This window comes from Mercenaria mercenaria, chromosome 1 (genome assembly GCF_021730395.1).
Source record: "Mercenaria mercenaria strain notata chromosome 1, MADL_Memer_1, whole genome shotgun sequence".
Classification (NCBI taxonomy): Eukaryota; Metazoa; Mollusca; class Bivalvia; order Venerida; family Veneridae; genus Mercenaria; species Mercenaria mercenaria.
In genome coordinates, this window is record NC_069361.1 from 102,656,737 (window position 1) to 102,681,675 (window position 24,939).

Sequence of the window (24,939 nt, forward strand, 5' to 3'; positions counted from 1 at the left end):
ATGGTTTTCAATGTTCAGGCCCCTGTGACCTTGATCTTTGATGGAGTGACCCCAAAATCAATAGGGGTCATCTACTCTTCATGACCAATCATCCTATGAAGTTTCAACATTCTGGGTCAAGTGGTTCTCTAGTTATTGATCGGAAATGGTTTTCAATGTTCAGGCCCCTGTGGCCTTGACCTTTGTTGGAGTGACCCCAAAATCAATAGGGGTCATCTACTGTTCATGATCAATCATCCTATAAAGTTTCAACATTCTGGGTCAAGTGGTTCTCTAGTTATTGATCAGAAATGGTTTTCAATGTTCAGGCCCCTGTGACCTTGACCTTTGACGGAGTGACCCCAAAATCAATAGGGGTCATCTACTGTTCATGATCAATCATCCTATAAAGTTTCAACATTCTGCGTCAAGTGGTTCTCTAGTTATTGATCGGAAATGGTTTTCAATGTTCAGGCCCCTGTGACCTTGACCTTTGACGGAGTGACCCCAAAAACAATAGGGGTCGTCTACTCCAGCAGCCCTACAACCCTATGAAGTTTGAAGGTTCTAGGTCAAATGGTTCTCCAGTTATTGCTCGGAAATGAAGTGTGACGTACGGACGGATGGACGGACGGACAGGGCAAAAACAATATGTCTCCTGGGGGAGACATAATTAGAGAAACCGTTAGCGGACAGTATGAATCCTGATCTGCATCCATGCTGGTCGCAAAGCCACTATGTTGGTTTTCTCATGGCGCGGCTCATATAATGTTACCTTTATCATTTTAAGTAAAAAGCAGTTTCTGTTGTGTCTTAAGGTAACAACAATTTTACCTTTCATTCAATAATGTATGAAGGTTTTGGTTTACAATAACTGTAACATATCTGTACTCATTTTTTGCAATTGTCACCTTGTAGATCTTAGTTTCTTTTTGAATTAAAAATTGAGCGGCAACATTAAATGTCTCTCTCAAGCTTATGTTTTCCTAGCAGTGGGCTAGTGTGTTTCTTTGATATCTAGACAGTTTTCAGACAAAACTTGTTAGCAAGATGTAAATATTTTAACAATGTGGACCATGATTAATTTCATGAGAAGACTTTTTTTTACATCTTTGTTCTGAAACATCATGAAACAGAAACCAGGAGACAGTTTACATCTCGACTTTTATTATATACCTATAAACTTACTGTAGAACATATGGCTTGTACAAGAAAAATAAACTTGAAACTCGGTATCTCGAACTTGCTTATCACAAAATTCCAGCTATCTCGAAGACATTTTCAATTTCATACCCGATAACACTTGCACAAAATCTTGTTTTTAGTCAAATTTGGGTTATCTTGAAGTAAAACGCCCGATCCCTTGGAATCAGAGAAACCGAGTTTCAACTGTATATACAAACTGACAGGAATCAAAACCCATATTGCACAGGATGAAAATCTGAATATTACGTCTATGCCTGAAGTACTTTCATTAATATACATTACCATGTAAATAAACAGTTCTTTTACAGAAATTTGTGCCATATTTGGCTAAAATGAAAATGATAACAGGTTCATTAACAATAGATTGAACTGGAATGTATTTGACTCTTCTGGATTTTACCAGGCCAGATCACACACAGTGCTTGCATGCTTCCCATGAACTAGGCCCAGGAAAATCCACAAGAGCCAAATAGAACATGCAGATGCCTGGAGATTCTTAAAACTTAAAAATAATTTTTCAAAATCATTTCTATTTGGTGTATCATATAGAAGCTGTCAGTTGTTATAAACACATCACAATTGACATACTTTATGCAAATGAAATATTATTGTTTCAACTTCCTTCATCTTTAGTAATATTTTCTCAAACTTTTTAACAGGTTTGAATATTTGATATGGCAGAGTTTTTACACATACAATATATTTTTATTACCTCTCTTGAATTGTTCTGATGGTAAACTAATTTAAATTTGTTTTAACACTGCTTTTTTTACTTTACTGCATTAAGAAATATTATGCCACACTATCTTATTTAACTATAAAATGAAGTCATAACTATACTCTGGAATGCTGTTGTAATCTCAGAAAAGAATCAAAGGCCTGAATGGCCTGAGTCGGCTAATGATTGATGTACTGACAGTATAGTCTACCAGTTTCAGTTTGTTTTTAGTTTTTTTCTTAAAATTTCATAACACAGCTCGATATAATTACCCAAAATATTATATCCGGATACGATTACACTTTTCTCCAGTTTGAACAATATATTTTACAAATTGTGATGATACGAAGACATTTAGCAGCAATTGGCAGTATCTGACATTGAAGTTTACGGTTAAATTACCTCTTATTTAAATCTTTTCATAAAAAAGTTGTTTCGTTTCGCCAAACATAGACGATCTACTTTCGATTTCAAAAACTACAAGAAAATACAATTTAATGTTTCGCCGATTTGTTTATTTCTCAAAAAATAAGAATTAAAATCATTTTTAATATCAGTAGTAACTAAACAAACCAGTAAGAGCTTCTTCTTCCGATAATTTATCCGTTTACTGACTGCAAAATTCAACCCACGCAAAGTTTATAGAAATCATACGATGCGTGTTTACGTTCAATGTGGGAGAATTAAGGCTGATTGGCTATGTTACCTAACGCATCCAGACGATTCAGATTTTGTTTTTAAAAAAGCATTGTGTGCGTTTCTGTAATTTTATATACGTTTTTATACGCTTAGAAATTATTAGACATGCGTATTTGCATTATTTCTATACGTAATTTACGCTAATATGCATCTTATCTGGAGCCCTGCAGTGGAACTATTTTTTGTCTTTCGCTGGATGTTACCCAAGCTTTGTAAGCCTGCGCAATTCTTAAAATGCACATTTATGCTGAATGAGTTACATTCGAGAATTGCACAATTACAAGTCATAAATATGACAGATTACATCGTATATTGGTCATAGCAAAGGGAATTGACACAACTTAACTTCATTCATGCAGTGAACTGTTTGAAATTTGAGAAATCTAATGGAACTACATCCCTTCACATGTTATTCGGTCCATTTAGAGAATCGTTGGATAGCAAGGACTCGTCAAATGGCTTTCAGCCTTTAGCCGACTCAAAAAATCATTATACACACTTGTCTACTCTGTCGTCATTTCTGCTTCTCAAACTTCTCAGCTCATCCTCTACAGTTTTAAGTGCTGATTCTCGAATTTGAACTGAAACATTCAGTAAGAGTAAACATTATGTGCTGTATAATTTGATGCACTAACAGCGATAAGGAAAATGAGAAACTCTTGGATATGATTTGGATTGCAGTCTTTTATACAGCCCCTCCTCCATTTATTTCACAAGAATTTCACATTTGTTTTAACTGGTAATATAACATTTCAAAGAATTAACTTCCCTTAATACCTAGTAAATTTATTATTACCTGTTATAATGCAGCTACCCACAACAATTAACAAATAAACTACTGTAAAATCATTTAATTTTGTGGGCATGAAATTTCGTGGTTTTTGGTCAAAACGGCAATTATTAATTCGTGGATTTCAACTTTTGAACATAAAATGAATGGGAATTTTACTTGTTTGTTGGGATTAAATTTCATGGATTGACTCAACCACGAAATCCACGAAAATTAGTCCCCCACGAATATTAATGATTTCACAGTATGCAGCTACATACACCAGTTATATAATGAACTTTGCAGCTACCTAGAACAGTTACCTAATGAACTATACAGCTACTTTAAATAGTTAACTAATGAACTACACAGCTGCATACTGCAGATACCTAACGAACTTAGCTAACTAAATACATACTTATGTATTCAACTTGTCTGAACATTTTCTGACAGAGAACATTATTGTCTTAATGTTGTTATTGAAATATATATGTGATTTCAAATATCTGTCTCATCTTAACTTACAGTATAAAGGGTTTCTTCTGCTTTGAAGGTCTAAATAAACTTCAAATAACCCGCACATGCTGCTGGAAATTACAGCACAAACAAAGGGAGATAACCACGTACTACTATTCAGAAGAAAAATGTTCATATAAATACATAGAAAGATTCAACTATGCAAAATATATCCTTGAAAAGTGAGGTGTATAGATAAAACTTGCTAGATAGGAAAAGGAAATAAATAAGTGTTTCTACAAAGGTGAAGGACAAGCTCAGTATAAATCTTCCTTCTTTTTATCCATCTATCCATCCTTCCTTGTGTATTTTCCTTTTTCTTCCTTTCCTTTATGTTCAATATCCTCCTGATTTAGGATGTCTTAAGATTTTTGCTATCTAATTCTTCTTTCCTCCAAACATTATTTTTCCTTGTTGATTTTTGCTCAAAACTTTCAGAAACTTTTACATCTGTCTCAAATGTCTCAGAATAATTCCAAATAAACTGAGATAAATTCAAGACACCACAGATTATTAAGACAACAACTTAATTGCTGAAAATGCCCATGTTTAAATGCCATTATTTTCATTTCTTCAAGAATCAGCCACAAGTTATAATTAACAGCTAGTGACTTGTCTAATGATATACCAAGGCATAAATATGTATGTAAAAGGCTGCAATTTAATGCGAGGTATGTGTCTTTTGGCTTATTTCCGACTTTTTTGCACGGCCTCCTTCTACAATTTAGTATAATCATGAAAATAACCTTTAACGTTTGTGTCTCGGCAGACAATGTAAGAACATCACATAAGGTACTGAACAAAATTTAATCAGTACCTGATGTAATACTCACACACAGTCTGTCATGCTATATTCCATAGCCAGGAAACAGTTCTTTGTACAGAAAATGTCTGCCTTATCACTGATGGAAAATTTGATCCACTGAAATTTTGCTTTATCCCTGATCCTTTGTGATTATCCCTGATCCAGAGTGCATGCAACATATTTATCCATTAAAACTGATCCATTAAAATTCTGCTTAATCCCTGATCCAAAGTGCAAGAAGAAATACTTGATCCATTAAAAGTATGCTTTATCTCATACCTAGCGTGCATGTGAGAGTTTTATCCATCAAAATTCTCCTTAATCCCTGATCCAGTGTGCAAGAAGACATATTTGATCCATTAAAAGTATCAGTGTGCATATAGCAGCTGCATCCATCGAAATCCTCTTTATCCCTGATGAGTATCTGATCAATGTCTGCTTTATCCCTGATCCAGTCTTTATGAAGCAGTTTTATCCATTAAAATTCTGCTTTATCCCTGATCCAGTCTATTCTACATGAAGCAGTTTTACGCATTAAAATTCTGCTTTATCCTTATCCATTAAAATTCTGCTTTATCCCTGATCCAGTCTATTCTACATGAAGCACTTTTATGCATTAAAATTCTGCTTTATCCCTGATCCAGTCTATATGAAGCAGTTTTATCCATTAAAATTCTGCTTTATCCCTGATCCAGTCTGCCTGTTGGAGCATGTGCATGCACAGAAAAATTTTGTACATAGGCAGAACTGCTACATGCCTTATCCATTCTGTAAAGTTTGATCCTGTTCAATTTTCCTTTCCTGTACGAAATATATTTTGATCCTGCGGTTGTGTCCTTTATCCCCAACAACAGTAATCCAGTTTAAATGTGGTTAAAGTAACCAGTAATTTGAAAAGAAATGAACTATAAATTACTTCAATTTGCATGCAACTATAAAATAAACTATTTACTTGCACTAATCAACTATTATGATCTATGTCCAAAAAACTATACAAAATGTGTTCACACGCTATTTCAACAATTCTATTCCTGGAAATAGTTTACTTTTATTTTCAATTCTGCTTACAATATCTATTAATAATTTGTTATTTTTTTTACCTAACCCAATCCACTACAAGTGAAGTAAAAAATATTTATATCTCTCAGCATTTAACTAAGCTCAAAACTCCATCTTTTGCTATTAAAGTCTTTTTAAAAACTGATAAATGCATCATCTGATACTCCCAAAACTAAAGTATAACTTCCTCAGTCAATTGTATTTTAATGTTTAAAACTTCCTTGACTTAAAAGCAAACTGTTTCAGTGTATCAATATTATGGTCAGGATTATACATCAATCCAGTTAATTCATCCATGCCTTCTCACCACAGCATAAAATCTTGTGGTCCAAAGTCTTGAGTCACATGTTCTCGGGACTTTTAACAGCTGATACTTTTAGGAAATCACACAAGTATTCATACATCACATCTTGTTCCATGAATATATCCGTAACTATGTGATACAGGACACACTGAACTGACTTCCAGCAATTACATCCTGTTCAAAACTTTTTATTTATGTCTTACTTGCTCTGCTTCACCAAGTTTCATACAGACCTTTTTTCTACCATCTTCACCAGTGACTCTCATTTTTCATATATCTAAAGCTTTTTTTCAATATTTTAATTTTCCTGCAGTAAAATATTTCTGCGTTTTTTTTTTTGTATTTTCTAGAACCTCCGCATGTCGAAATAGGAAGTTTGTTCATAATCCTTTTGACTTCTGCTCCATGTTAACTAAAAGCCAATCCTAATTCAGTCATCCGCTTGTGTTAAATCCATATATCCATCATACCTCCGCAGATTCCAATACGTGACAAGTGGCAATATGTCGCTTGCAGATGTAATTATTTTATATAATTCTTTTTTTTTGGACATGCACATGCGCTCACACCTTTATGTAAGGACTGTTATGTATACAAAAAGCCATCCATCTGTTGTTGCATGCAGCATCCATGTTGTGTTTTTGTATTCATTTTAGGTAACTCCATGCAAAAGATCACAATAAAACTAGTAAGAGTTAGCTTTCTTGACATATAATTTCAGTGCTTAGCCGGTGTTAGATGTTAGTAGTTATATTTGTGTGATCCCGGCTGGTAACTTGAGGCCTTACACTGTCAACTCAGAATTACCAGCTGAGATTAGACAAACAGTAACCATCTCATGCACGAATAACTCAAAATTGAGGTCAAACAAATATTAGCCACAGCTCAAATGTGAGCTAAAGAAAAATTCCTCACTTATATAACACATTTGCTACAGCTCAAAATTTGAGCTTTACAAAATGCTAGCTGAAGCTCAAAATTTGAGCTTTACAAATATTAGCATCCTTTAATATGTGTTTGATAAATGTTAGCCACAGCTCACATGTGAGCAAACTAAACAGAATGTTAGATGCAGCTGAACAATGAATTATACATAATGTTAGCAACAAAACAATCGTTTGCTAACTAAACAAAATATTAGCCACAAGTCAAATGTGAGTGTAAAACTGTTAGCTTCAGCTCAAATGTGAACTGAAAAAAAGAGATTTAGTTCAAATGTAAGGTAAACTGAATGTTATCCCTTATACTGGGGATAACTTTTCTTATGCTAGTGCCCGTGGTGATGCCATTCGTGCTGGTGCCCGTGGTGATGCCATTCGTGCTGGTGCCCATCGTGATGCCATTTATGCTGGTGCCCATCGTGATGCCATTCATGCTGGTGCCCATTGTGATGCCATTTATGCTGATGCTAATTGTGATGCCATTTATGCTGGTGCCCGTTGTGATGCCATTCATGCTAATGCCCGTTGTGATGCCATTCATTGTAAGCAAAACTGACAACAATTAATACATAACTGCAGACATTAATAAATGCAAAGTGTAATGTAATTCCCTGTCAAATATTTCAGTATACTCCTCCTTGCAGATGTTGAGACTTTCCCATCCAACAAAAAATTCTGATGCAATATCCATTACTGTTCCTGTCCAGCAAACGAAATTTGATCACTCTCCTTGCTTTAATTCAAACTTTATATATCATTCACAAAGCAGAATCAAACTAGAGAGAACACTGGGGAAACTAACTAGGGGAGATAATCACAGTATATAACCATAAATCAAGAAAACAATAAACACACTAAAAGCTCTTACATTCTTAATTATATATTACAATACACAGACCTTATATAAAAATGTATGCTTTGGAGTCTATATAAAACAGTCTCCGACGAATATGATTATGTTCATTTCTATTTTAACTACTTTTCCATTCTTTTATGTTTGTCTAGATTAATATAAGTTGTGAGAAAAACGCATTCATAGTACTCTTAATTATTCATTTTCAAGATTTAAAATGCAAAAAGTGAGATATAATATTGGTATTTGTTAAGTACTTGCTGTTGTTTTTTTCTCTTTGATATTCTGCTTCATTCTAGGTACTTGAGCATTATCAATTAAGTCTTGATTTACAGTTGAATAATCTACAAAGCAATCTACAAGCATGCGAGAGTGGTAGACAGAGACAAAGAGAAAGACAGACAGACAGACAGAGATTTGAGAACAAACTATGACTGCCCCTACCGATGTTTGTCTGTCTGTTTGTACAATATCAACCAGCAGCCTGAGATTCAAACACCACTCAGGATTACCAGCTGATATTAAACAACCAAACATCTCAGTGTATCTTCATAAATTGTAGATGAAACACAGGAAAAAAAGTAAAATGAAGCAATTTCAGACTAATGTGCGTAAAAAGCAAACTTTTCCCGAGCTAGAAAGCTTTGCTCTAAAAAGGTCAAGATATTTGGAAAATCTCTTTATAAAAGCATCTTTGAAGCAAAAAATAAACAAGCTGGCGACCAAAAACTGAGAAATCGAAGCATTTTTTCCAAAATTTTGGAAATCTAATAGTAGGCATTGGGCAGTAATAGCAGGAATATCACACAAACACAGGCACAAACAGACACACGCACACACAAAGGTAGAAAAGCAGAGGTAAGGAATTAATCTTTTTTAAAAAGGTAAAACTATTTTCTAATAATAATTGTAAACTATAATAAAAGAACTTTAAACAGAAAATTCTTGTTTGTTTATATTGAATGTATTGTATCAGTTTTCCATACAGCACTTAACTGATTACTGTAAAGGAAGATGATATATTTACCATCTGTAACTTAAAGAATTTACCTTGTAACTCCTCACCATATTCATCACTACCTACCACTTTCAATATTCTACCATCACCAACATTACCAGATCATATATCCTTCAATAATCAATAATTTTTCCCCCTTTTTATTCACAAAAAAATGGTGTACTTTTCCTTATAAACAATTTGTATTCTCATACAACCTACGTAAAACGTAACTTTTTTTACGAAAACAGGTGTTTTCTCTCGATATTTCAAAATATTCATTGTATATTGTAGATGTATATTCCCGAAATTCAACAATGACCGTAATCCTATCTCTTTAACGAAAACCAATTAGTCCAGTTGCTAACTTGATTAAAATGTCATGAAACACTAGTTAAGCATTAAGTTAAAATTTTGCCTTGAGGGCGTTCATGTACGCCTCACTTGAGTTGAGACAATGCAGTGAAGATGTTATTTCAATTAATATGTACTGCAAACAGACCAAGCTAAACGACATGACAAGAAAAATGTGGGGCAGTGGGCTATGGAGGAAGCATGAGCGTAGAACATGTTCTAGTTTTTTTGCCGTGTTTTCTTGTAATTCGACAAACAGGAATGCAAACTGCTGTCCCTTGCAAAAAAAACTGCTATTTCATTATACTACTCCAAATAATTTACTAAAAACCTTTCTGACTACATAGATCATGCAGTTTATTACTGCTCCTATGCTGCCGACATACTGATCTGTAATACTGACTACATTTCTATACATTACTGCAATTTTCTGACCACCCATACATCACTGGAAATAAAGACCTTTCTGACTGTGCACTGTTACTAAATACAGTGTCTTCTGACTACCTGTATGTGATTTTTACTACTTTTCTACCATCACAGGGCAGTGTCTGCATCTTTCTGACTACCCCCTATGTTACTGACCTTTCTTACTACATTCTACTACAACATATGTCACTTTTACACCACTGCTTTATATATAGAAGTATCATTTCAAGTGCCAGTTTAGTACAGTGATGTATGATTACCTAGTGTAAAACATATCTAAGACTACCAATGACACCATACAAGTTTTTGTAACATATACAGCAACAAAACCTACCTAGGTTAAAATACATGTATCTGGAATTATACAGTATTCTATACTGGCTTTGTATAGTACAGACTACAGAGTAATAAGAAATTATGTCAAAGACACACCCTAAACACTAAAATTTTCAGCAAAGATCCAGAATTATAAATTTACAATGAATCATATCTCCTCACATTTCCTGTTCAAATGTGACCTAAAGACACTTTAAAACAACCTAAATGCACTGAAGCAGAAAATTATCATATAATGCAAAATAATGGCAGAATCCATTGAAATACTTATAAAAATTAACCTACAATACTGTCAAATTACCTTTAGAAATGGACAAAAAAAAGGTACTAAGTATTGTTTTCGAATGTATGTGTTTATGTCTTTACATTAATTCACTTTCATTCATACTAATTATCATGAAATTAAAACATAATGCATTGTCATTATGAAATTCTGTCTTAAAATTTTGTGAATAATGTCCCCAATAACTTTAACCTTTAGCCTGCAGGCAGCAAGTGGTTTTGCCTTTGCAACCAGTGCAGACCAAGGTCATGATCATGGTCTGCACTGTTCTCTATTCAGCCAGTAAATTTTCAGTGAACACCCCTTTGAAAAATAAATGGTATTGCCCAAATTGAATGATGGACCAGTCCATTGTAGAAATTAAGCAGGGTAAAGGTTACACATGTAGTATAATATCATTATAACATGATATAAGCTAACAGAACCTTTATATTCTGGCCTATATGTGACTGTATTCTTTCAATATTTTCTTCATTTAAGAAAAAATATGTACAGAATTACTCAGACAAATCAAATTGAATTTTTCAATGCATTTGAATAAAACTTCTTCATTATCATACATCTTCAATTTCCTCAAATCTGAAATGTTCAACTGAATTAAAAAAGCGGGCATGAATGAAGTTTAAGTACCAGTGATAAACTGCATCCTGTTTCAAAACGGCAATCATTTCTGTAATAAATATGCAAATTCACAATAGCTATAATTGTGGACAGATTTTCAAGTTAGAAAAGACTTCAAATGAGAAAAGAACATGTTTGAATAACAAATGGTTGTTACGTCCTGTCAAATTTAACTATAGCTTTCTCACGAGTGTTAATATTTTTGACATTAATGTATTTGGTTTCCAAAACATTCAGCATCAATGCTTATACAGAACAATGCTGGTAAGAATATGTCATAAATGTGAGTGTTTGAAAAGCATTTTTCCAACCGACTGAACATTTAAGAGACAGAAAAATGATCACATGTATTCATTTGTTTGTCAATTTTACGACGCCAATTTAAATTGCAAATCATACAATTAGTTGCTGTACAGCAGATGTTATCAAATTAAGTATTGATATATGTCCCTGAATTTCTATGAAAAGAAATATAAAAACATTTCAAAATACATTATATCTCTTTAGGGCGGCATAGTAAAGTAGGGGAGGCAATAAGAACACATTGAGCACTAATGACTTTTGAACCAAATCAGGCAGGGACTTCAAATTCCCACATATAAACAGAAAATAGGGTCTGTTCTGAATTCCATAATAAACATAAGTTGCAAGATTCTTTTCAAACACCTATATGGCTATTTCATTGTTACAGTCACAAAGTGACTAAATGAAACATCTCTTAAATTTTGTTGTTAACATCCCATTACAATTTATTCTTCTGCACTGGAGCACAGCATGGCTTTCAGATCAAAAGGTTTATACATTGCATGTGCTTAAATACAATTTGTTTTTTTCAACAGCCAACGGAAGCTCACCTTCCTCTCTGAGAGCATCAAGAGCCTCCTCCTTCCTGTCAAGCTGCTCACTGAGTCGTGATGCCGCCTCAAGTCCATCTGACGCTTCCTCTAACTGATCCTGAAAACAAAAAGAAGGCATAAGAAATGAATGTAAAAATGCAGGTATAGTTTTTTTCAGACATATGGCTTATGTGTACCACAAACACTTCATTCTCATGGCCGAGTTCTGTGAAATTTGTAAAGTTTCATACAAAAGACATTATACACATTGATAATCCATTGATGTGTCAATGTAAAATCTTTTTTCTAAGTCATCAAAATGTTATCATGCAACTCTCTAAATTTGTGACCTTGACTTTGAAACTTACAAGTCTGTATGCTTTAACTTTTCAAAGTGTAAGTTTCATAAAATGAGTCACTTTAGTGAGATTTGGTAAGATGCAAGGTGTTTTTATATACAAAAATCAGCTGGTAAAATGACAGTTCACCAGTGTGGGCCTGTCATCTTGCATGCACCATACTTATAACACTTTACATAAAACATTTTTCATGTTAATCTCTAGGTAATGGATCTTCATCAAACATGGTATATGACAATAATAACCTCTTATCAAGCACCTCTCTGTTTTCTGTTTCCTTTCTTAAACAGTTTTTACCAAAACAAGATACTGTTTCATTATAAATTTTGAACTTTTCCCTATGCCCGAAGGTATGACCTTTGACCCCTAAGTGTGACCTTGACCTTGAAGCGAGCCATCCGAAACATGCACTCTAAACGTTGTCTCAATGTGGTAAAGTTCATTTGTGTCCAGTTTCTTTAAAATATTTCAAGCAGTTCAAGAGTTACAGAGCGGACACGGAACAAAGTCATATGACCTTAGACCCCTAAGTGTGACCTTGACCTTGAAGCGAGCCATCCAAAACATGCGCTCTACCTTTCAGGCATATAACAACTTGTGATTACTTCAATCCAGAGTTGACATCACTGATAGTAAGGCATACAAGGAAATCTAGAACTTGGAAGTCTAACTTTCTTGAACCATTTAACCCAATTTCATCTGCATCATAAAAGACAAAAACCATCAGATTCTCATAATTTTCAAAAACTCTGTATTAGTTATGAGTTTCGAAAAAGCAATCAGCTGGTATTGATCAACAGTTTCTATATTCATTCATTCATTGCTAGAATTTGCGTACCTTTGAAGTTTATTGGTCCTCAAACCTGACATGAAAACTTATGAAACCAGCTGCAAATGCTATCAATTCTTGACCCAGAAACCAGGCTATTTTTCAATAATATCCTAGACATATGCAAGCAAGTTCTTTCCACTTTTGGATCAATTAAGTTAGTGCTTGTACTGGGTCGTGCCAAAACCGCCCCATCAAAACCTTCAAACACAATTTACTCAATAAAATATTTGTTTTAGACCAAGGAGCAAGTAAAAGTTTATGTTACTATTATTTCTTATCAATTTAACATGATTTAAATGAAAAACTTTAAGCCTAATTAAGGACTTAAGAATGTCCAAATAGCCTGTGACTAGTACTGACAAGTACACATACAAAGTTTTGATGTTCTCATTGTTGACACACAGGCTTACAAACTTTCAACTGTCTGCCATTTATTTACTTTTAAATTGTGTGCAGAATGAATCATCTTAACTCCTATCCTGTATTTGTATATAAAAAAAAACAGAATGATAAAAAATCCATTTTTAAGTATTTCATGACAGTTTAAAGTCTTTGTATTGTGTTATAAACCATTCCCATGTTGAATCATAGCTAGGACGCAGAAAAAAAAATGCAAATTTAAATAAAATTAATTAATTTTGAAGTATAGAAACTCTTTCTGACACTTAAACAATTTAGCCACATATAAATGTTAAGATAAAAAAATATTTTACTAAAGAGAAAAACCAACATTTAAAATCAACTTATTACTGGTTTCATATACATTTGAAACTTAACATCTCTTAACCTTTGGCCTGCTGGTGGTAAGTGATTCTGCCTTTGCGACCAGTGCAGACCAAGATCAGCCTGCACATCCGTGCAGTCTGATCATGGTCTGCACTGTTCGCTATTCAGTCAGTAAATTTTTAGTAAACACCCCTTCAAATGATAAATGGTACTGCCCATATTGGAAGATGGACCAATCCATTATAGAAATTTAGCATGGTAAGGGTTAAGAAACATTAATATGCACTATGTTAGTACTTTTAGCAATGAATATGATATATCAACATTTTGCTTCTCCAGTGAGTCTACAGCAACAACAAGAACACCTGGTACATGACAGCAACAACAACAACAACAACTATAAAATCCATAAATGAGCCGTGCCATGGGAAAACCAACATAGTGGGTATGCGACCAGCATGGATCCAGACCAGCCTGCGCATCCGCGCAGTCTGGTCAGGATCCATGCTGTTCGCTAATAGTTTCTCCAATTCCAATAGGCTTTAAACGCGAACAGCATGGAGCCTGACCAGACTGCGCGGATGCGCAGGCTGGTCTGGATCCATGCTGGTCGCATACCCACTATGTTGGTTTTCTCATGGCACGGCTCAAATCTGTTAGTACTGCAAACCTTAATAATCATAAAAGTGTTGATCACAGGGTGTTATCATGTTCTGTCCCATCTAGGTGAAACACATTTATCTGATCTATACAATACCAGTATATATGAACAATATCCACATCTTATTTTTTCTTTATTAAAGGTGGTCAATCACATTTAAACAACATTTAATGACATTTTTTACTTTTTGTATATTCTGGTAGAGAATTATTTAAGAAACAAAAAGACCGATTACATAGAGTTAGATTCTTATTTGAAATGTATATTTTATTATTTTTATAAAATTTTGTAATTACTCCCCTTTAATATGAATATATATAAAAAGCTGGGTATTTCTTTTTATTTCGATATAATGTCTAGTTTTACATTTGCATTTGATAGACATATCAACTATTGAACAATCTGAACCAAAATGTAAGTTTAAAAGCTGTGTGTAGCTTCTGAATTCATTTATTTCCAATCTATCTTGGTTGCGCAACCAAGATAGGCAAAGGGAGGTAATAATAATTTTTCAAACCCACGTTTCTAATGAATTCCATCTAAATACATAATTTTTAATGCAAATATTTTACAAATATATTACAATATGTCTTATATTTATACATTTCCTTAGGCAAAGTATGTTTATCAAATTTATACTTATGATAAAATAACTCTATCTTGTTTGGGCAACCAGGATAGGAAAATGAAATTTTAAAAATACCTCCAGTGAAAATCTAATTTGTATTAAGTGTTAAGTGAACATAAATGAGTGTAAATGATCAGATGCTAAAGTTTCGAACAAATCCGTTACATGGCCAAAATCTGATTATCCACCTTTAATGAAACTTAGAATATATGTACAGCAGCTTGACATGTATATATCCATTATCGTTAACACTGTAACCTATTCATCTTTTTCTTAATTGCTCACACAACACATCTTGGTAAAAAATCTTTTATATAATCCCTAAACATCTACTGAATGCTCCAATAATATTTTATAATCAGAGAAAATTTACAATATTTTTTGTTCGTTTGTTTTTGTTACACACAAAATCGTTTGATCGTAATCACATTCATGTTAAAAAAACTTTCCGGTTTTCAATAAAAAGCCTCAAAATGTGAAATTCAATAAGTAATCTAAAGTCTATAGAGAACTTTCAATAGTTGTTCAATACGTGTTGAAAACTCAGCAAACAAGTTTCTATCGAATTTTTGTCCCAGTTTGGAATACTCTCGTCAATAAAGGACAATAAGATCAAAATGAAATTCATTTAACAAGAATAAAGACACAATGTATTAAGTATTCAAAGTAACAATGTATTTACAGTATTAAATATTCAAACTGTTAATATGTCTTAAGAATTCATAAATTATTAGCTTCAATGTGCATTTCATTTACAATGTAACCATTTTTATTAACAGATTAAGTTGTGCAAAAATATATTTCCTTGTAGATTTTTCAAAAACTTATTTTGAAACTTGAATACTGACATACTAACATTTAGTAGTGCTCTGTGGTAAAAAATCTGAAAGTTGAAACATACAGAAATATCCAAACACTCCTGCCAAAGGCCAAATCCTTTGTACTCTACTCCGATCTGAGATTTTATAAATCCTTGATTTTTTACATTTCATTCATAGCATTTCATTTCATCAAAGCTATCTTATTAACAAAGCTATCCTTTTCAAAACTACAAATTAAAGAGTCTCACCTCATTACAAGAAGACATAATCATGAATTTTGCCATTGCACATGACAATGCATATATTATAATATAATTGGGCTGTTAAAAGTGAAACGAACAGCATACAATGCAGCATAAAATTTTCTAGCCAACATTTAGATGAACATATCACATGATATAGAATAACCTCTGTTGCAGTGCAACCTCTGCACAGCAGATATCTGTCTAAAAAGGTAGATATGTTTTCCAATCAGACAAGTTATTAGTCTATAATAAAACCTATAAGAGGATTCATCCTTGTTTCTGATTCCACAGAACCAGAAGTAAAAGCAACCTCTCCAACGCAACTCTCCAGAGCAATAACTTCTTCAGAGCAGTAACCTCTTTGGAGCAATAACATCTTTAGAGCAGTAACCTCTATGGAGCAATAACATCTTCAGAGATGTTTGGAGCCATAACCTATTTGTACCAACAACCTGTACACAGTAACAACAGTAACAGACAAATCCTTAGTGATTCTGAACAGTGTTACTGCGACATTCTTTTCTGAAGTTATACTATCATATTCTTTTAGTTCTAATTAAAATCTAAAACAATAAAATTAAACTGACCTATCCTTCTTGCTAGAATTTCATTTCAAACATCAGAAACAATAAGCCATCTATATTTGACCAGTTAAGCAGAATTCAACAATTTTTGAGACAGTATACATTTTCAGCATTTCATGTGCATTAATGTCACGTAATTTGACAGGCATATGCAAATTTATTACCAGTTACTGTTAAAGTATGAATGAATATCACAGTACTTGTGTAAACTGATTTGAATAATTAACACTGTCCATATTTAGACTTGAAAATTAACAGTTTTATGATCAGGAAAAATCCATGTTTAAATGCACATAGTCTCTTTTTCTCCATGTATAAATATCAGTTAAGCCTGGCTAAACTAAAAGATGACACCAGAATATCATATTAGTGTCATCTCCCTTTAAGTGATGTTATTTTAAACTGATGTAATATGGTAACTTACTTTACTTTATTAAATTATGCCCTTCTTTGATATTATTTTCAATCCTTCAATGTTAAAAAATTCTTAAATGAAAAGATAATATGAGCCGCACCATGAGAAAACCAACATAGTGCATTTGCCACCAGCATAGATCCAGACCAGCCTGCACATTGGCGCAGACTGGTCAGGATCCATGCTGTTCGCTTTCAAAGCCTATTGCAATTAGAGAAACCGTTAGCGAACAGCATAGATCCTGACCAGAGCTCGCGGATGCGCAGGCTGGTCTGGATCCACGCTGGTCACAAACGCACTATGTTGGTTTTCTCATGGTGTGGCTCATCTAGAGATTAGACTGCCTCCTAATTTGAACAGTCTCATTTGCATATTACACTGTCCAACCTATTTTATCATAGCATATTTGCGCACTTTATTTCAATCTAATGCATTGTGTGTCTTAAATATTGGTTCTATCTAATACTAAAAATAATTATATAATTCAACATGTAAGAATCATATACAATGATCTACAATGTATCTTGTCAAACAGTAAGCATGATCAACCTGTCAATGATTTACTTTTGTGGTTTCCTTTTCACTGTTCATGAACATCATAAAACAGGAATTACTCATTACATACATGAAGTTATTAATTAAAAAGTAATTAAACACATTAAAATAAGTTAGAAGTGTTATCCAATTCAAATATTCAAGCTACCTTTCTGTGCCTATTCACAAATATCTGCAATTTCTGTTGCCTTGCACATTAAAAAGACGGTCCAATCTCTCTTAAGTCAATATCAATACAACTACTTTTTGTACAAAAATCATAATTCATTGTTCAATAAATATAAGCTGTACATTACTATGCTGGTGGTAACAGATGTCTAAAATTTTCCTCTAATTTCCGAATAAAAAAATCCATTTGTATTAACATATATTAACGATCTAAAATAAACCGCCATCTTACTTAAAATCCGCTATAAAACGTGCTCTGGCGAGTTAGCGGTCCTCGGATGTTAGGCAGAATTTGAAAACGTTATTGACACACCTTGAACAGGTATGGAAATGCAAACACTGCAAACACTGTTCAAATAAAACCATGTACATCGAGTACACACACAAGATAAAACCACTACAAACTTAAAAATCAATGCGTCTTCCACTATCTTATACTTTAATGATATGAGTATCAGAAAAAATTTTTTTGCTTATTAGGACAAAACCATCTTATCTCAACTTTAAGAAGGTAGACAGGTAACTCGTATTTGCTCCAAGTCACCTGCAAGTCTTTAGGGCCTCAGAGCTTATGCATAGAATGTGTCGCCCTGGTTACACAAGGTATAAATCAATAATGCCATACACCTTTTTATAAGCCCAAACTAATGAAAAAAACGAATTTACAAATTCAAATATGGGCTGTCTTCATTAAACTATTAAGACTCAATACAAAAGTCCAGTCCTACCCACAAATGCACAAATTTAAATTTCTTTACATGTTTTATTCAATTCCCAAATTGACGTGTTGTTCTCCTCCTCTTACCTTTATTCCCAAAACTGTTCATTAATTGCCAACAGTATAGACTGATAATTCATCCTAAAAGAACATGGGAAACTGCAGCATGTCAAATCTTGTGGGTGTGGTTAATAATGTATCCTATCTTACTATTTAAGTTGACAATTCAACTAATACTTTTTCTACTGAGAAATACTAATCCTTTTTCTACTGAAAAAAAAAACAAACGACAAAGCACAAGCTGTTCTTCACACGAACAAATCTTTATTTCTTCATGACTTAATTTCAGGATATCAATTTTTGCTACTGAATCTCGAAAAAAAAAACACCCATGCTTTAAATTTACTCTAATAGTGAACATGTCTTTTACCCGTACATTTTTTCAAAGAATAAAAATCTCTGAAGCATTATAAGTATATACTGTAGGTTTTGCATGGCTTTATATTTTTTAATTTGTATTTTTCAGTTGTTAATGATTTAAAACTAAGTCTTTAACCTTCTGTGAATATATTTGAAGATTAAAATGCTGGTTGATTATATTAAATTTTACTTATTTTAAAATTTAAATTTCCACAGTTTGTGAATGTTAGCGAAAAATATCATACTTTGTGATTCATTAGCGAAAATATAGCCATTACGATTAAAGCATTCAAAAACATTAGAATATCGGACAACATCCTCCATTATTTGTGCAGAAAGAAAATGTGCACACGGTATTCAAACTGGTCCAAATGCAACTGTAGAATTATTCAATATGTACTATCTGCTTTTTAATCTGCTTTTTGAAATACAATATGAGTGATAATTAAAAAGAATTCAAAATGAAACCTGGCACCGAATAAAGCAAAACGGTGACACTGATTATACTACATTGTAATTAAACTGCCGGGCACCGTGCTAATCTATCAATGTTTCTTGTGTAAATCCATTTTTAAGTCCAGGTTTAGTTATCTGATTAGCAAGGTCGTTTTTCATGGATTTCTTTTTTTTAATAATTACATCATTATACACATACCTCGGTTAAACATGAACATTTTAACTAGTTTTTACTTTTCAAAGGTTTTTCGGGTTCAGTTGGAACTTTTTTTCATACACTTGAAGTATTTATTAATAAGGTATGATCTGTTTTTAAGCAGAATCTTGTATACGAAAATATACCGTAAAATCATTCAATTTTGTGGGCAAGAAATTTCATGTTTTTTTTGTCAAAACGGTAAATCTGTGGGCATATTAATTAAGAGATTTCAACTTTTAGACAAAAAATGAATGGGAATTCACTTGTCTATTAGGATTAAATATTGCGGAGTGACTCAACTAAGAAAATTAGTCCCTTATGAATATTGATGATTTCACAGTTAACCCTTACCCTGCTAAATTTCTATAATGAACTTGTCCATCTTTCAATTTAGACAGTACCATTTACTGTGAAAAGGGGTGCAAAAGTTACTGACAGAATGACGAACAGTGCAGATGGATGTGCAGTCCGATCATGATCTGCAAAGGTTGCAAAGGCAGAATCGATCATGTTCAGCATGATAAGGGTTAAACGGAAATAAGGCTATGGCATATCTACCGTAGATACCCATGTATAATGTGCAGTTTTTGACCCCTGGGACCCCCCACCCGAATTGTGGGTGCGTATTATACACAGGTATAGACGATTTTCCAACTTCAAAACAAGTTTGTTAACGATTTTCTCCATTTTGGAAAAATGAAACTACTCTCCACGCTTATTGTCTACGTTAAAATCTAAGATTGCTGTTACGTTCTGTAAGGATCATACAAAATTAACTTCATACAATTTAAGTAGTATTTTGATGAAAGAAATATAAAAAAAATCACAAATATTATGATACTTATTAAAGATCGAGTGTTATCTTTAACCGAGATCAAACTGTGAACAACAAAACTCACATGAAGTGACACACTAATTGCCGATAATTACTGGCCATTTGATCATAACAAAAAGATGATCACACTTTTTGTTATTGGTTTGAATTAAGAAGCTTATGTCATTTCGAAAGATACAATTCCGAAATATTGAAACAATTACTTTCTGGTTATTGAAAATATTAAATTAAAAAAAAAAGAAACAACAAACAATATTTTATTAGTTTTATTTTCGAGACAACAAAAATCAATATGCAGCATAATGGCTTCTAAAAGCCACATGGCACCAGTGCTACCAGACTTGTAAAACCTGTGGTAGAACTTTCACACACATATATAAGATTGAAGACACAATAGTTCGTTTCTGATGTTTATTTAATTTCAGGTATTTAAGGAAAGTCCTTTAGTACAAGTACATGTAGTTTTATTGTCTCAGTGTCCATCTTTCAAATAATATTTAGCTACTTATTATAAAATGTTAAGAACTAATTATGTATTTTCTGGAGTTGTCTTTTATGAAATCTACATAACATATTTGGAAATTAACCTAACGAGGTAAAATGGTATTTTTGACTTACGTTGGCAGAACCACGGTTGGTGGCCCTGCCGCCTCGCCTCTGAATGTTTAGTACATAGACCTTTTATATGCACCGGCCAGACTGTTGATTACCAAATTAAGATGCAGTTATCCTGGTGTTATGTCTTAACCTGCCCAGAGCTACGCTAACTTGTCAGTTTTATATTTCAACAATTTTAAAAGGTCAAGAGTTTCCGGTGAAAGCCTTTAACTAATTTTGAATGAATATATATTATCCAAGACACTGAATTATTTAGTCTTTTAAAACAATAGCCTAGCACCCTTTTTTTGAAAATTACATTACAAATTGTGTTGCTCTCTGCCGCGGAGGTAAAATTCATTACCGGTGTCGCTGTAAACTCTATTTTCGTTTTTCATCTACCCTCAAAATTTGACCAAAAATGTTTTTTTCCCAGGATTTTGGGCTAAAATCGGGGGTGCGCATTATACACAGGTGCGTATTATACATGGGTACTACGGTAATTAAAAATATGAATCAAAACGGTTAAGTTTTATATCAAAAGAAAACTTTCATTATTTTCATGAAAATGTTCTTTTTGTTTGTTTGTTTTATTGCAGTATACTGCAGAAGACAAACTTCTGTTTTTGAAAAATTTGCATAAATTTTGACAAATGAAAAAAACACTTCAAAGTAATATTCTTCTGCAAAGGAGATTTCAATTCAGGAGGAACTGTTTACCATTCACATGAATCAAACAACATAATAATAGCTGTATTCATTGTATCTGCAGTAATAACATGCATATAAATCTTGTTGTCTCAATGCCAAAAACATACAAGGAAGTTCAGATAAAGTGATTCAGACTAAGTCTGGCAATTTATCAGAGTGCAAGTATGCACTTGCCCTGAAAAGGAATTTTATCAAATTACATGCTCTTGGCTGCTTGAACCTGGCTATTCATGGTTAATGTTTTAAAAGCAAGTATTAAACAAGATTTTGATATAATGAATCATGATTAGAACACTGCTAAGCTTGCCTAAGTAATGATTAGGACATTGCCAAACTTGCCTGAATCATGGTTTAAATATTGCCAAACTTGCTTGAATTATGATTAGAACATTGCCAAACTTGCCTGAATCATGATTAGAATATTGCCAAAGTTGCCTAGATCATGATTAGGATATTGCTAAACTTGCCTGAATTGAGATTCAGAAAAAGTAAACAACACTTACTCTTATAAATGAGGCTGAATCAAACTTAACAATTCAGAAAAAGCAATAAGCCTGAATTAATCTTAAATATTTCACAGCATGCAATTGCGCAGCTGAAGTGCCTGAATTAACTAACAAGAGGGCCATAATGGCCCTAGATCGCTGATCTGAGCTACACTGCTTGCATGAACAGTTTTGGTAGATGGTTATGCAAGGAAAATGTATGTGAAAATATACTGAAATTGTGCCAGTGTTTCCTTACAAAAATATTTTAAAATGTTCTACTAAATAAATATGGGTAGGTAATGTGTATGTGTGTGTTGAGGGAGAGAGGGCAGGGGAGGTTGAGGGAGATGTGGGGGTAAGTAGTTTGGGGAATGATGTGATATGACAATATCAAACAAGAAGATTTTTCCACTACATATCAAATAAGATTTTTCCACTACATACATATAGTAAGACAAAAGTGACACTTTGATGAAACAGATCATTTGTACAATCTTCGTAAAAGGTCATCTATTTGGAAACATTTATGTAAAATTGTTTTAAAATTGGGTCTGCTGATTCTAACAAGAACATTTTCAAAGTTTCTAATATATATAGGGAAAACTGACAACTGCCCCTATCGTCCATGTTTTATGACAAATCAAAATAATTTGAACAATCCTCGTAGAGTCACATCACACAAGGACCAATTGTGTGATTATTTTAAAATCAGGCCAGAAGTTTCATACAAGACTTTTTTCTACTAAATACAAATAGGGAAAAGTGACCATGCCCTCAGAGGGCCATGTTTTTTGATGAATTGGAATCATTTGTACAATCTTTGTAGAAGGTCACACAAGGACAATTTGTGAGAAATTATTTTAAAATTGGGCCAGCAGTTCCACACAAGAAGATTTTTATCGTTTCTACTATAAACATATAGGGAAAAGTGACCACACCCCCTGGCGGCCACTTTTTTTTTGACAAATGGGAATAATTTGAACATTCTTGGTAGAAGGTTACGTAAGGACCGTTTGTGTGAAATTATTTCAAAATCAGACCAGCAGTTTAAGAGATGTCCTTTGAGGATTTTTCTATTTTTAGCTCTGGTGGCCCCAATGTGCAACCAAGTGGAACCGTTTAAACAATTTTCGTAGAGACCACCCAAGGAACATCCTGGCCAAGTTTTCATCCAAATCAATTCTGTGATTTTGGAGATGTCGTTTAAAGAAATTGTTGATGACAGACGCGCACATGACGGAGGACAGACACAGCATGATCAAAATAGCTCACCATGAGCACTTCGTGCAAAGATGAACTAAAAAATAGCAGACAGCAAGGATTACATTGCCTGAACATAGTTGTTTGCGTTAATAATAACTGACCACAGACAAAATAGCTTCCCAAAATTTTCCCTCACAAATCAAGCCATCAATTAGAAACAACTTATGCACTAAAGGCTGTATTTAGATGGGGGTAAAAATGAAATCTTCTAGCAGAGATTGTCAAGGTAACAGCAGCTTACATAAGAAAACTTTGCATGCATGTACAGTAATGTAAAAATTTAATGCCGTAATTAGCATTAATAATCAATAAACTGCATGCAAAGACAACATCATTCAATTTTGCTGCAACAAAAAACTTCAAGCCATCTTCAAATCCAAATATCTAAATAATTATGAGAATATAACAAGACAAATTACCTGACTTTCTTTTAACAGCATAATGAAGATGTTCATCATATATAAAATTGATTGATTTACTGGGGTTTACAACCTAATGACACAAAATGCTCCCACATTTTATTACTAAAACAATTTTTGGATCATACTGCCTGATTGGGCATGGGCATGCTTAAAACTTCTGACTTCTTAGTATAATGAACTGTAAATAAGGCTATGGCAATCTTATAAGATGCAGATATCTAAATAAAATAGGTACCAAAACAGTTGAGTTTTATATCAAAAGAATTATTTTTTTTTTTTTTTGTTTCTTTTTTTTTTTTTTTTTCATTGCAGTATACTCGCAAAGGCAGAATCAATCGTGTCCAATATGGTCAGGGTTAAAAAATGCAGTGCTAACATGGATACACTTTACCTTTAGGCACCACTTCAGGCACTGTGTAAAAAAGGAAGTTTATGCAGATGTCTCACCTGCATAAAGCTCCCCTTGAGCTTTATGACTACCCTTCTTCCTCAAAAAAGCATTATGTGGAAGACATCAACATACCATTCTGAGGTAGTTGACAAACTTTAAGCTTAAAGCTCAACATTATCCTAATAAACTCATGCAAAATAACAGCATCATCATCATCATTATCATCACCTTCATCATTTTCTTTTTTTTTTTACATTTTATCATCATCATAAATGTTATCAAATACACTGGTAGCCTTGTATCATCTGACCCTTTGAAAGATTGACCCACCAGGAGTCATTTTACACTGTTAAAACTTTAATGGAGTCATATTTATTTCTATTTTCAATTTATTTATTTATTTATTTTGTTAGGTTTAACACAGTAATAACACAATTATATGTCATATGGCGACTTTCCAGCTTTGATGGTAGATGAAGACCCCAGGTGCCCCTCAGTGCATTATTTCATCACAAGCGGGCACCTGGGTAGAACCATCGACCTTCCGTAGGTCACCTGGATGGCTTCCTCACATGAAGAATTCAACGCCCCGAGTGAGGCTTGAAAAACACAGTGATGAGGGGCAGGTGATTTGAAGTCAGCGACCTTAATCGGAGACCCCTTCTATTTTCAAAGTTTGAAATAACACAAGCAGGTCATTTTTCTACAGATCAAAATAGTATGTTGCATCAGTGTTGGTA

At 33.4% G+C, this 24,939-nt stretch overlaps 1 protein-coding gene across 7 annotated transcripts in view; it reads right to left on the bottom strand.

Moving 5' to 3' along the window:
- The window catches only part of LOC123528468 (thyroid receptor-interacting protein 11-like), a 79,894-nt gene that overhangs the window by 5,799 nt on the left and 49,156 nt on the right, over window positions 1–24,939 (bottom strand). For all 7 annotated transcript variants that reach the window (XM_053519051.1, XM_053519036.1, XM_053519046.1 and 4 more), the window contains 2 exons: window positions 11,724–11,823; window positions 3,102–3,183 (listed from right to left, as the gene is read on the bottom strand). In XM_053519051.1, the coding sequence (XP_053375026.1) occupies window positions 3,102–3,183; window positions 11,724–11,823 (182 nt within the window). The remainder of the gene's footprint in view (window positions 1–3,101; window positions 3,184–11,723; window positions 11,824–24,939) is intronic.